Source organism: Triticum urartu, chromosome 2A (assembly GCF_056163025.1).
Source record: "Triticum urartu cultivar PI428250 chromosome 2A, HENAU_Tu73, whole genome shotgun sequence".
In the NCBI taxonomy this organism is placed as follows: domain Eukaryota; kingdom Viridiplantae; phylum Streptophyta; class Magnoliopsida; order Poales; family Poaceae; genus Triticum; species Triticum urartu.
This window is the reverse complement of record NC_141874.1, coordinates 476,069,645-476,083,552: the sequence shown is the minus strand read 5'-3', so window position 1 is coordinate 476,083,552 and position 13,908 is coordinate 476,069,645. Positions and strand designations below refer to the sequence as shown.

At 49.8% G+C, this 13,908-nt stretch overlaps 1 protein-coding gene across 3 annotated transcripts; it reads right to left on the bottom strand.

Moving 5' to 3' along the window:
* Positions 1-2,851: 2,851 nt before the first annotated feature.
* LOC125541637 (serine carboxypeptidase-like 45) lies at positions 2,852-6,100 on the bottom strand. Of its 3 annotated transcripts, none has more exons than XM_048704992.2 (10): positions 5,774-6,100; positions 4,967-5,068; positions 4,716-4,811; positions 4,504-4,596; positions 4,339-4,418; positions 3,952-4,239; positions 3,746-3,879; positions 3,547-3,639; positions 3,328-3,445; positions 2,852-3,179 (listed from the first exon to the last, which is right to left on the bottom strand). In XM_048704992.2, the coding sequence occupies exons 1-10, from the start codon at positions 6,021-6,023 to the stop codon at positions 3,027-3,029; spliced, it is 1,407 nt and encodes a 468-aa protein (XP_048560949.1). In that variant the 5' UTR covers positions 6,024-6,100; the 3' UTR covers positions 2,852-3,026. The 3 variants fall into 3 exon arrangements, with proteins under 3 accessions (XP_048560949.1, XP_048560950.1, XP_048560948.1); XM_048704993.2 differs by having other exon boundaries at positions 3,973-4,239; XM_048704991.2 differs by having other exon boundaries at positions 3,746-4,239.
* Between the last annotated feature and the right edge of the window lie 7,808 nt (positions 6,101-13,908).

The following is a 13,908-nucleotide window of genomic DNA, read 5'->3' as shown; positions in this document are numbered from 1 at the left end:
AAAACAAGTTAGACGTCCTCTACTTTGTTGTTTCAAGTTTTACGTGGCTGCTACGGGCTTCAAGCAAGAACCGTTCTTACCTATTCATTAAAACCACAATGTAGTATAGTGATTACTTTTTGATCTTGAGAAAGAACCCTGTTCATTGAAACCGATTCAACCAGTGACTTGATTAAACTAAAGTTGGAGAAACAGACACCCACTAGCCACCTGTGTGCGAAGCACGTCGGTAGAACCAGTCTCGCGCAAGCGTACGCGTAATGTTGGTCTGAGCCGCTTCATCCAACAATACCGCTGGATCAAGAATCAACTAGTGACGGCAAGAAATATGTATATACCCACGCCCACAACTCGTTTGTGTTCTACTCGTGCATATAACATCTACGCATAAACCTGGCTCGGATGCCACTGTTGGGGAACGCAGTAATTTCAAAAAAATTCCTATGCACACGCAAGATCCATCTAGGTGATGCATAGCAACGAGAGGGGAAGAGTATGTCTACGTACCCTCGTAGAACGAAAGCGGAGCGTTATGACAACGCGGTTGATGTATTCATACGTCTTCACGATCCGACCGATCTCAGCACCGAACGTACGGCACCTCCGTGTTCAGCACACGTTCAGCTCGATGACATCCCTCATACTCTTGATCCAGTTGAGGCCGAGGGAGAGTTTCGTCAGCACGATGACGTGATGACAGTGATGATGAAGTTACCGGCGCAGGGCTTCGCCTAAGCACTACGACGATATGACCGAGGTGGAATATGGTGGAGGGGGGCACCGCACACGGCTATGGCAACTGTCAACTTGTGTGTTCTAGGGTGCCCCTACCCCCGTATATAAAGGAGCAAGGGGGAGGCCGGACGGCCCTATAGGGGCGCGCCCCAAGTAGGATTCCTACTAGGAATAGAAATCCTATTCCTAGTAGGTTTCCAACAAGGAAGAGAGGGGGAATGAAGGGGAGGGAGAGAGGGAGAAGGAAGGGGGGCGTCGCCCCCCTTTCCCTAGTCCAATTCAGACCCAAGGGGGAGGGGGTGGGCGGCCTGCCCTAGCCGCCCCTCTCTCTCTCCACTAAGGCCCATGAGGCCCATTAGTTCTTCCGGGAGGTTCCGGTAACCCTCCGGCACTCCGGTTTTATCTGAAACATCTCTGTAACATCTCCAGTGTCCGAATATAGTCGTCCAATATAGCAATCTTCATGTCTCGACCATTTCGAGACTCCTCGTCATGTCTATGATCACATCCGGGACTCCAAACTACCTTCGGTACATCAAAGCACATAAACTCATAATACCGATCGTCATCGAACGTTCAGCGTGCGGACCCTACGGCTTCGAGAACTATGTAGACATGACCGAGACACTTCTCCGGTCAATAATCAATAGCGGAACCTGGATGCTCATATTGGCTCCTACATATTCTATGAAGATTTTTATCGGTCAAACCGCATAACAACATACGTTGTCTCTTTGTTATCGGTATGTTACTTGCCCGAGATTCGATCGTCGGTATCTCAATACCTAGTTCAATCTCGTTACCGGCAAGTCTCTTTACTCGTTCCGTAATGCAACATCCCGCAACTAACTCATTAGTTACATTGCTTGCAAGGCTTATAGTGATGTGCATTACCGAGAGGACCCAGAGATACCTCTCCGACAATCGGAGTGACAAATCCTAATCTCGATCTATGCCAACTCAACAAACACCATCAAAGACACCTGTAGAGCATCTTTATAATCACCCAGTTACGTTGTGCCGTTTGATAGCACACTATGTGTTCCTACGGTATTCTGGAGTTGCATAATCTCATAGTCATAGGAATATGTATAAGTTATGGAGAAACCAATAGCAATAAACTAAACGATCATAGTGCTAAGCTAACGGATGGGTCAAGTCAATCACATCATTCTCTAATGATGTGATCCCATTAATCAAATGACAACTCGTGTCTATGGTTAGGAAACTTAACCATATTTGATTAACAAGCTAGTCAAGTAGAGGTGTACCAGTGACACTCTGTTTGTCTATGTATTCACACATGTACTAAATTTTCGGTTAATACAATTCTAACATGAATAATAAACATTTATCATGATATAAGGAAATATAAATAACAACTTTATTATTGCCTCTAGAGCATATTTCCTTCAGCTAAGAGCGGAGCTCGGCCTGCTCCGCGTGGACGGGCTACAAAGGCACGTCAAACGGGGTTGCATCGTCAGTGGGTGCAGGCGGTGAGGGAGACGGTGGAGCAGAGCAGCATGTCGGGGCATCGTAGTCCGTATATGTCATCTGAATTCGGCAAGAATTACTATAAATTTTCAAGTCCAAACGCGAATAACATAACATGTTTTAGATAAAAGAGTGCCATGTAGATAATCTTAGTTTTCCAAACAAAATATAGATAATCTTAGTCATAGTCACGTTCTGCATATTTTTTTTGGCATTGTGAATCTACACGTACACATTTGATTGTACACAACAAAACATGCTCGTGGTAAATTTTACTCCTTCCGTCTCATAATATAAGAATGTTTTTTACACTAGTGTAATGTCAAAAACGCTTTTATATTATGAAACAGAGGAAGTAGTTGTGTGGTACAATCTCATTTTTATATATTACCCTGTCCTGAATTACTTGTGTTAGATTTGTGATAGAGGGAGTACTTTTTTCACTATGACAGACCAAATGTAACAGCTTAGCAAATTTTCGAAATTCCCATACATTTCCAGTGCACCTCCACGCTTTGCGATATATTCTCTCCGTTCACTATTATGAGATGTATGATTTTTTTTAATTGAATGTATGTAGATGTGTTTTAGTGTGTTCCTTCACTCATTTCAGTTCGTATTTAGTGTAATATCGAAATATCCAAAACATCTTATAATAGTGAAATGAGGGAGTAACTGATTACACTTGCGAAGACCTTTTTGATTGGATTCCCAACCTTGAAAGGTGATTGACGCGTGCACTCTAGCTACTAGGTAGTACAAGAACACGAACTGTCTCTTGAGTTGAGGTCAGGTCATTCGAACGATTCCGGCAGCGGCCGGCTGGCGAGGAACGCCCTGAAGAGCACGAGGGACCTCTCCGGCTGCGAGAAGGGCGCCTCGTGCGACGCGCCCCGGATGGTCGCGAAGGACAGCACGTCGCTGAACACCTGCGTCCATCCACCAACCTGCACACCCGGGAGAAGATGAGACGAGAAGAACGCTTCAGTTTCAGTTTCACCACCCACCATGGCTTGAGCTTGACAGGAGTGGAGCTGAGCTGACGATAACGATGGCCAATATTGTACTGTAGGATGGAGATGGACCGGAGATCACCTGCTTCCCTTGGAACCAGACCCGGTATGGCACCGTTGCGTTCAGCCGGAGCCTCTTGGCCAGGCGGTGCACCAGCGTCCTGCTGCCCGTCAGGGGGATCACCGAGTCCTGATCACCGCTGCGGAGGAACACCCACGAGCATAGCCATCAGCCCAGGTTCTAAACTGACAATCCTTGCTGTGGCGAGTTTGATTGATACAACTGTATGCGGTTCTTTACCTGTAAACTAGCACCGGGATGCCAGACTTGACGAGCGCGCCGACGATGTTGATGGTCGGGATCTGCAGGTCCAGCTGTTTGTACTCAAGAACACTGGATAGGGCAAAACACTCGGTGAAATCGCATCCTTGCTGAAGGAAATGCAACTATATAGCAGATACAGATAGAGCCCTAACAAATCAAATAGGCAAATCCACACCTGCTGCAGACCGTCCACTTGGGCACGCCGTTGAGCTGAGCGTGCATTGCCTTTTGCACATCTTTTCGGTTGAGGTAGTTCATCGTCTCGTCCTCGACGCACACGTCGAGCGCCCTGTTCAATTGCTCGGTAGACTGCAAAAAATTGTCCGTCAATGACAGGGTTACATACATCTCCTTAGCAAAGGTAATGCTGAAAAACGATACATTTGGGCTTGGGGTGAGCACTTGGGACTGCATCAACACCGAAGAAATGCAGACGTCCAGGGTGACATCGTACTTGTCCACGAATCTGCTCGTCTCTCTGGTCACTTGGCTCATCACCCTGTCGCAAACCGTGCTGATGGAGCCGTGGTAATACTCGCTCACATACCGTGAGTAGTTGCAAACCGTCGTGAAGATGTTGTAAGTTGAGTCCGATATCAGCCCATGTGACCAGAAGAACTCGGCTCTTGAGTTGAAGTCAGTCGAGAATTCGAGAACAGGATTGCCCAACTGTTGGATCAATGAGGGAAAAAGAGAGCAATGTACACTATAAATTCACGACGTTTTTGTAAACATATTTTTGGTAAGCTTTGTAAATGGGATACTTACAGCAATGCCTTTCAGATTGAAGAGCTTCTCCTTGTCGTCGAATTCAACCATGCGCTGCGCTAGTTGCGGAACGTAGTGGCCTTAAAAGTGATCATCATTGTAGTTAGAACACCAAGGGATGAATTCAGAATTGAACAAGGAGGTGAAGAAGCAGAATGGCTTTACCAGCATAGCTCTCTCCTGCGATGTACAAGTCCCTGCCCTTGTACTGTGGGAACTTGGCAAACCAGCCTTCCAAGAACCTTAAATTATCCCTGGCTTCAAAATTTTAGGGGAAACATTTTAAACCCCTCAAAAAAGAATAATCTTGCAGATTAGTCTACACAGAAAATAATACTGATACGGATTACAAAACTTTTCAAGCATGGAGATCACACCTGTCATGCTGTCACCAACACCCCCATAGAAGGAAGGATCAGTGGAGTAGGAGAAGCCCACCCCTGCAGGGCTCTCCAGATAGAGCATGTTGGCCTCTGAAACAAGCCAGCAGATACCAAGAAGAGCAATTCAGTTGTGGTAAAAATCCTGCGAGCTTTCTCTTTTCTTGCACCAAGGAAAAGAGGACCAATCAAAGGCACCTAGAGGTTGCTTTTGTGGATGCAACTTTTACAAGAGACAAAATGCCCACCTTTGTTCCAGCTATACTCATTGCCCACAAGGGCATTGCCACTGGGCCTGAATGGCCCATTCTCTGAGAATGCTCCCACCCCCACAGATGAACATCCGGGTCCTACACAAGCACACATGCATAAACATCATCAGAACTTCTATCCTATCATAGAGAGACAAAGGAATCTTGGTAGTAATAAATCAGTTGAGATCCCCCCCACACACACACACCCCAACATTCACGAGATTATGCAGTCAATTCTAACAAAACAAAAACACATTCTACTACAAGGACAGCAAAATTTAAAGGTAAAAAGTCCCCTTCCATCAACAGTTAGGACACTTCGTATATCTTCTTTCAAGAATCCAATTAGGAAAAGTATCTTTTTAATGTATGATCCAAGTAAAAGTCTGCTGTAGGCGTATTTGCACAGAAAATCTACTCTCTCTCCCTCCCAACATTTGTTAATTTTGGGGCCGTTTGGTTCTAGGCGTAGTATTGGCACATATTAAGCTTGCCTAAGGTTAGTTCATCAAAATAAGAGTCACAAGTTGGAAGCTTAAGGGAATCTTATTACATTTTTTTGTGTATGCCATGTGGGGTCCAAGTGTAGCTTACCTAAGATGTGGCTTCAACCAAACACTCATCTAAATTGATCAAACTTGACTAACCTTAAATGTGGTAATTTTTGGTTAGTCACGAACCAAACAGCCCCTTCCTTTCCCCTCTGGCTCTGGCCTTTTCACACTGTTCCTTCTCGTGTGATCTCCCCAATAATGCAATAAGACGAAACAGTGGGAAGCTTGTGGCAGCCACTAAATTTACCTCCATTTAGCCAGAGGACGAGGGGTTTGGTGGCCGGATCTAGCTCTGCCTCGGCGAAGTAGTAGAAGAGCGACCTCTTCCTCATGGCGTCCACCTCCACGTATCCGGAGTACTGCGCGAAACTCACCGGTGGCTGCCCCGGCAGCGCTGTGATCTTGTCCTCTACCATGGCCATGGAGAGGCAGCCATTGCTGATGAGCAGCGCAGCAGCCGCACAGACCACCGCAGCGACGGAGGTGCCCGGGTGCATGTTGTTGCGTGTGCTCTTGAGAGGGACAGAGAGGGAGAGAGAGAGTGGAGTGAGTGAGTGAGTGAATGGTGAGAAATGGATATGGGTGGCAATAAATAGGTTTGACAGTACTACAAGTGACGAGGTGTCGAAATTGCTTAGAGCATCTCCAGCCGTTCAGTCATCAGGGCGTTCAAAAAAAAAATCCTGGAAGCGAACTGGCGCTATATCGGCCTCTGGGGCGACCTACAAAAGATAATTTGATTAAGCGCAATTGGACAGGTTTTACTAGGTGTAGTTTCTGTGATCGAGATGAAACTATCCAGCATCTTTTCTTTGATTGCCCGTTGGCGAGAGTGTTGTGGCGCTCGGTGCAAATTGCCTTTAACATTACTCCTCCGAATTCGGTCAGGTCGTTATTTGAAACGTGGCTTGTTGGTATAGAGGCCGAAACAGCTAGACAAATTCGAGTAGGAGCATGTGCGTTGTTATGGGCAATTTGGAACTGCAAAAATGATTTGGCTTTTAACAGAACAACAACTATTCATTTTTTGCAGGTTTTATTCTGGGCTACTGCGCTAATCCGTATGTGGTCCTTACTCACTCCGACGGAGGCCAGGGAGCGTTTGGTTACTGGATTTGTCCGGTGGAAGATGGTAGTGTGGGATATTTTCAACTGGTTTGGATGGCGGTCATGTAATAGGATAGGCGATTAGTTTACCTATCTATCTAATGCCAGCCGGTTGTGGCTTTTGGGCCTTTTTTTGTTTTTCTAGCTCTTTGTGAGCTAGCCTACTTTTTTGTATCAGATTGCAAGACCTTGTTGAACTACTTTATTTATTTATAATTGTGGCCGTATGCATCGCTCTGATGCAGAGGCCGGGGAGTCCCTCCTTTTCGAAAAAAACTCCTAGCCACGCTTCCAGACGCCGCCCCATACGCCTCCCAACCCGCGGCAAATTCAAACGTAGTCATTCCCGCTCACAAAATAGACGTCACAAATTCGGCGATCATACGGTCACAGTTCGGCGATCGAATAAAAAGTTCGACGTTCAAAAAGAAAGGACGCGCGTGCAGCGCATCAGACGACGAGGTCGGCCTTCGGCGTCGGCGGAGTCGGCGTGCGCGGGCTTGTCGGGGTCGGAGCTTCTTCTGTGTTGGGCAGCGTCGGCGTGGCTTCTGTGCTGGGCGGCGTCGGCGTGGCTTCTATGCTGCAGGTAGTCGTGAAGGCATCATCGTTCGGGCTTGACGGCGTTGGCGTCGGCGTGGGCGTGGGCGTGGGAGTTGGCGGCACCGTCGACGGCAGCTGGTTCAGGATGAGACCACGCTCCGCCAAGTACCACACCTTGGCCGCCTCGTCGTTGCTCTGGAGCATGTCCGCCCCGCCCAACAGGAATGCCATGTCGGTGTTCCTCTTCTTCGCGACGACGTTGGTCCGGAGTAGGTCGAGCTTGACGGCGCTGCTCGTCATCAATGCCGACCACCGCGCCTCGGTCTTCTCTTCATGCAGGACGGCGCGTCGACATTTTCCGCCTTCTTGGCCCCTTTGTTGCCGTCCGGCCGCCCGTCTGACGCACCCGGCGCCGGCGCGTCCAACTTGTAGGTCTCCTTGGCATTGTCGAGGGTACGTCGGGCTTCCGCCCAGTTCTCGCACTTGTTAATGCGTTTGTATACGTGGAGGTACTTGAACTCTTGGTCGCGGTTGGCTAGGCGATACAAGGCAAACATGCGCACCAGCTGCGCGGAGGAACAAATAGTTGGCGGGCGCGCACGGCGAATAGAAGCGGGAGACCGGCGTGCCGTACCTGATCCCTGACGTTGGCGCCGCTCTCCGGGCGAGCCGCGATCTTCTCGACGATCCCATGCCATTTGTTGCACGCCGCCTGGATGAGCCTCCAATGGTTCGCCATTGCCTTCGCCCCGCGCTGCATGTAGACGCCTTTAAAGTAGGGGTCTACGAGCTTGCGCTCGTCGAACTCGGCCTTGATGCGCTCCCAGTACGCCTCGATGCTCTGGTTCGTGCTGGTGGTCGGGTCGAGGCAGACGACTTTCCACGCTTCGGCGAGGCATTTCTGTTCTTTGGACGTGCACTTAATGCGCGGCTCGCCGGTCCTGGCCGCCCCCTTCTTCTTGCGCCTCCTCGCCGGGACAGTCGCCGGCTCCTTCTCCTCCTCCTCGTCGTGCTCCTCCGGCTCCTCCTCGTCGTACTCGAGCTCGCCGTCCATGCCGCCGCTGAGGTCCACCGTGTCGTCTTGGGTAGCGAACCCGGGGGACGCGGCGGCCGCGGGTGAGCCTACCGCGATGATGTCGTCCATGTCGGCGTCGGTCTCGTCGGTATCGCCGAGGTGCGACGTGGAAGCTTGTGAGAAGGGCAACGCGCCACAATGGAGAGGGGCCGTTGGGGAGCACGCGTAAGCCAGCGTCGAGTAGTTGTATGGAAGGTACTACACGCCGGCGAAGGCGGGCGAGGGCGTGCGCTGGGTTGGGTGTTCATGGGGGAAGATGACGTTGGGGTTGAACCCACCGCGCGCGTCCCCGTCGGCGTAGCCCGCCGACGATGTGCATCCCCATGGTTGCGGCGACGATGAGAAGCCGGACGGAGAGCCAATGCTTTGCTGGCTCTAGGGTACGTACTGGGCGTGGCCGCCTGGTGGATTCATCATCCCCAAGCGAGTCGCCTCGGCCTCGGCTTGGTCCGCCGTAGCCACAGCGACACGCGCCGCGTTGTCACGGGCCTTCTTGGCGATTGCCTTGTTCCGCCTATCGGCGGTGACGGCCTTCCGTCGCTGAACTTCCGCCCTCCACTCGGCGTTTGTCATGCCCGGTGGCTTGGACGGCGGCGCCCTCGGCTTCCTCTGCTTCATCTGGGCGACAGAGGCGGTCGCGGTGGTCGCAACGCGGGGGATCACGTTCTTCTTCGGCGGCATGGCGGCGGCTGGGAGGAGAGCGGGAGAGAGATTGACGGGAGGAAAGGAGAGAATAAGAGGGAAGTGGGGGGCGAGGGCGGGAAGAAACGGTGGAAAGAGGTTCTTGACTCGCCGACAGAGCGGCTCCACGCCCCTTTTCGCTTGTGCCGGCGTCCCCAGGCGCATCCCAGCGTGCCGTGCTCTACTTGGGTCCGCCGGCACCAGTTTCGACCCGAGCCGACGAAAAACGGGCTACTAGCGGCGCAACTGGGTTGAATTTTGGGCGCCGACGCGGCAAAAACGCTTGAAGAAGGCCTGTTGAGGCCGTGGCTGGAGATGCTCTTAGTTAGGCAAAAGCATGAACAGGTTCAGTGCTCTTTAGTTTTTGGGTATTGCTTAGTTAGGCAGAAACATGAATAGGTTTAGTAAATTTTTTGATACACTTGTATATTTTGACTTGACTGTCTTTAAATGGGCAGATTTGCGTGCGTCAAGCTGATATCAGTGTGGATGTTTGGTCTTTTTCAAGGGACTTTGGGTTTGTGTCTGGAAAGTTACCTTTCGACAAGCACGCAGTGATCTTGAGAATGTACGTGTCGGAGCATTCTCTGGAAAAGGTAACCACTACTACACCTCTCTTGTCTCTTTTTTCTGAGTCGGATCTCTCTAGATGAGTGATAGGAATCGATCGACCGGCTAAAATTTTAGCCGGTCAGACCAAGCGTTCGATTCATGAAATACTAGCCGCTTCTCCCCACTTATCCTTTCCCACCTCCACACCACTTTCACTTCGTTCTCCGTAAAAATCCATGACAGATGCCCTCCTGCATGCAGACGCCAGCCAACAGCTCGCCTAATCGCCCTACCCTGGCTTGCCTTGTCTTTGACGGACGATGCCTTACTGTCGATGCTCGCCGACACCGCCGGAAAAAATTCCGCGTCAATTACAACAAAAACAGGTCACGGTAGAAACTTTTTGAGAAACGTCGTTCAGCCGTGGTAGCGTCGTCGTCGCCGGCCGTTGCTCTGCCCCACGTAGCAAATTGGGGTGCCGGTCCCAGCAAAACGGGCCGCTTATTTAAGCTTTTGCAGTAAGCTGCCGATGTAGCATGTCGTTGTGGTAGCACCATCCGGTCGTCGACTGGTTCCAGCACCGATGATGGTTGGCTCCATCAATGGAGATGGCTGGATTCAGCATTCGCATAACATGGTTCCAGCACAGGGTCACACAACGATTCTTGTTGGGGAACGTAGTAATTCAAAAAAATTATCTAGGATCACACAAGATCTAACTAGGAGATGCATAGCAACGAGAGGGGAGAGTGTGTCCACGTACCCTCGTAGACCGAAAGCGGAAGCGTTTAGCGTTTGATGTAGTCCAACGTCTTTACGATCCAACCGATCCAAGTACCGAACGTACGTCACCTTCGTGTTCAACACACGTTCAGCACGATGACGTCCCTCGAGCTCTTGATTCAGTTGAGGACGAGGGAGAGTTCCGTCAGCACGACGGCGTGGCGACGGTGATGATGAAGTTACCGGCGCAGGGCTTAGCCTAAACACTATGACGATATGACTGAGGTGGTAAACTGTGGAGGAGGACCGCACGCGGCTAAGAGATGTCTATTGTGTGTTCTAGGGTGCCCCTGCCTCCGTATATAAAGGAGGAAAGGGGGAGACCGGCTGGCCCTTGTAGGGCGCGCCAGGAGAGAGGAGTCCTACTAGGACTCCAAGTCCTAGTAGGATTCCACTTGTTGGAAGGGGGAAGAAGGGAGAGGGATAGGGAGAGGGAGAGGGAAAAGGGGGCCGCACCCCCTCCCCTAGTCCTATTCGGACTCCCCATGGGGGGCACCTCCTCGCGGCCTGCCCTCTCTCTCCCCCAAGGCCCATGTTGGCCCATTACTTTCCCGGGGGGTTCCGGTAACCCCTCCGGCACTCCGTTTTTTTACCCGGTACCTCTTGGAACTCTTTCGGTGTCCGAATAACACCGTTCAATATATCATTCTTTATGTCTCGACCATTTTGAGACTCCTCTTCATGTTTGTGATCTCATCTAGGACTCCGAACAACATTCGATCATCAAAACACATAACTCATATAATACAAAATCGTCATCGAACGTTAAGCGTGCGGACCCTACGGGTTCAAGAATTATGTAGACATGACCGAGACACCTCTCTGGTCAATAACCAATAGCGGAACCTGGATGCGCATATTGGCTCCTACATATTCTACGAAGATTGAGGCAGTCCTGGATTAAGGGGTCCTCGGGCGTCCGACCTGTTGGACATGGGTCGGACTGATGGGCCGTGAGGATACAAGACAGAAAACTCTCTCCCGTGTCCGGATGTGACTCACCTTGGCGTGGATGGCAAGCCTGGCGTTCGGATATGAAGATTCCTTTCTCTATAACCGACATTGTACAACCCTTGCCCCCTCCGATGTCTATATAGACCGGAGGGTTTAGTCCGTAGAGGCAATCATAATCTTATAGGCCAGGCTTCTAGGGTTTTGCCATTACGATCTCGTGGTAGATCAACTCTTGTAATTCTCATACTCATCAATATCAATCAAGCATGACATAGGGTATTACCTCCATCAAGAGGGCCCAAACCTAGGCAAAACATTGTGTCCCCTGCCTACTATTACCATCGACCTTAGACGCACAGTTCGACACCCCCTACCCGTGATCCGCTAGTTTTGACACCGACATTGGTACTTTCATTGAGAGTTCCACTGTATCGCCGTTAGAAGGTTCGATGGATCCATCCATCATCTGCAATGATGCTGCCCTAGGGGAGGTTTTACTCCCCAGCCAGATCTTCATATTCGGCGGCTTCGTAGTGCGGGCCAACTCGCCTGGCCATCTAGAGCAGATCGACAGCTACGCCCCAGGTCACCAGATTAGTTTTTGAAACCTGGATTATGCCGCTGATATCCGAGGAGACTTAATCTTCCAAGGATTCACGACCCCAACCTCCGCTCTGGCCTTAGAGCCGGAGCGCCTCGTCAGGACCGAATAAGGGATTTCTAAACCCACCAGACTATCTGTGGCCACTAGGCCCAGTACTAGAGAGCCGGAGGAAGCAGTGTTGCCGGCAACCATCACAAAGCCGGACTCTTCCCCGGATACTGGCTCAGAACTCTCGGAGTCAGCATCGTGTGAGCTCGGCCAAGGAATTCCCTCCCCACCATGCTCCACGGATTCTTTTCTCCCTCGACAAACCTCGCCGTCAAGCGAGGCTCTGGACTTGATGCGATCCCTCGTGATTACAGAGGAGCAACGTCCGAACTACACCCAACCCGGACTAGGGGCTAAGAGCGGGGAATTTTACGTCCCACGCAGCACCCACTTTATAGCCAGTATCGAGGACTTAACATACATGCTCGATTACGACTCCGAAAACATCAACTATATGGACGGCGATGCCGGAGAAGAGGAGGCCCAAAACCCACAGTTTACCGGAGGCTGGACGGCCACCTCTTCGTATGACGTGTATATGGTGGATAGACCCAAAGAAGCTAATGACGATGACAAAGAAGACCCAGTTGAGGATAAACCTCCTGAGATACAACCAAAGCGCCGACGGCGCCGCTCTAAATCACACGGCAGCAAAGACAGCAATACCGGCACGAGAGACAACAATACTCCGCATGATGCCGAAGACTAAGAAAACCCCTTCGAGCAAAACTCTGAACAAAACGATCGGGAGGATGGGCAAGTTAGCCCTGATGAACAGGCTGCAAACGAAGACTCGGAGAACAGTAATTACCTTCCACCCTCCGAGGATGAGGTGAGCCTCGGCAACGAGGATTTTATCGTGCCCGAGGAACCTCTCGAGCAGGAGCGCTTTAAGCGCCAGCTAATAGCCACTACAAGGAGCCTGAAAAAGAAGCAGCAGCAGCTCCAAGCTGATCAAGATCTGCTCAACGATCGATGGACTAATGTCTTGGCAGCCGAGGAATATGGCCTCGAGCGCCCAACCAAAAGTTACCCGAAGCGCAAATTGCTACCTCAATTTGATGACGAGGCACTGGAGCCCATACCATTGCTACCTCTTGAGCACTGCGTTGGTTTTCCCTTGAAGAGGAAAGGGTGATGCAGCAAAGTAGCATAAGTATTTCCCTTATTTTTGAGAACCAAGGTATCAATACAGTAGGAGGCCAAACGCAAGTCCCTCGTACCTGCACAAACAAATAAGAACCTCGCAACCAACGCGATAAAGGGGTTGTCAATCCCTTCACAGTCACTTACGAGAGTGAGATCTAATAGAGATGATAAGATAATATTTTTGGTATTTTTATGATAAAGATTAAAAGTAAAGATTGCAAAATAAACGCTAATAGAAATAACTTGTTGACGGGAGATTAATATAATGGAGAATAGACCCGGGGGCCATAGGTTTCACTAGTGGATTCTCTCAAGATAGCATAAGTATTACGGTGGGTGAACAAATTAGTGTCGAGCACTTGATAGAAAAGCGAATAATTATGAGAATATCTAGGCATGATCATGTATATAGGCATCGCGTCCGTGACAAGTAGACCGACTCCTACCTGCATCTACTACTATTACTCCACACATCGACCGCTATCCAGCATGCATCTAGAGTATTAAGTTCATAAGAACAGAGTAACGCATTAGGTAAGATGACATGATGTAGAGGGATAAACTCAAGTAATATGATATAAACCCCATCTTTTTATCGTCGATGGCAACAATACAATACGTGTCGTTTCCCTTTCTATCACTGGGATCGAGCACCGCAAGATTGAACCCAAAGCTAAGCACTTCTCCCATTGCAAGAAAGATCAATCTAGTAGGCCAAACCAAACTGATAATCCGAAGAGACTTGCAAAGATAACCAATCATACATAAAAGATTTCAGAGAAGAATCAAATATTGTTCATAGATAGACTTGATCATAAACCCACAATTCATCGGATCTCGACAAACACACCGCAAAAAGAGTTACATCGAATAGATCTCCAAGAAGATC

Excerpts from the sequence above, each read along its gene's own strand:
- LOC125541637 (XM_048704991.2), bottom strand. The coding sequence starts at position 6,023 with ATGCACCCGGGCACCTCCGTCGCTGCGGTGGTCTGTGCGGCTGCTGCG. Across the intron at positions 3,640-3,745 it reads AAGTGGACGGTCTGCAGCAG|TGTTCTTGAGTACAAACAGC; the intron begins GTGTGGATTTGC and ends TGCCCTATCCAG. Across the intron at positions 3,446-3,546 it reads ATCCCGGTGCTAGTTTACAG|CGGTGATCAGGACTCGGTGA; the intron begins GTAAAGAACCGC and ends GTTCCTCCGCAG.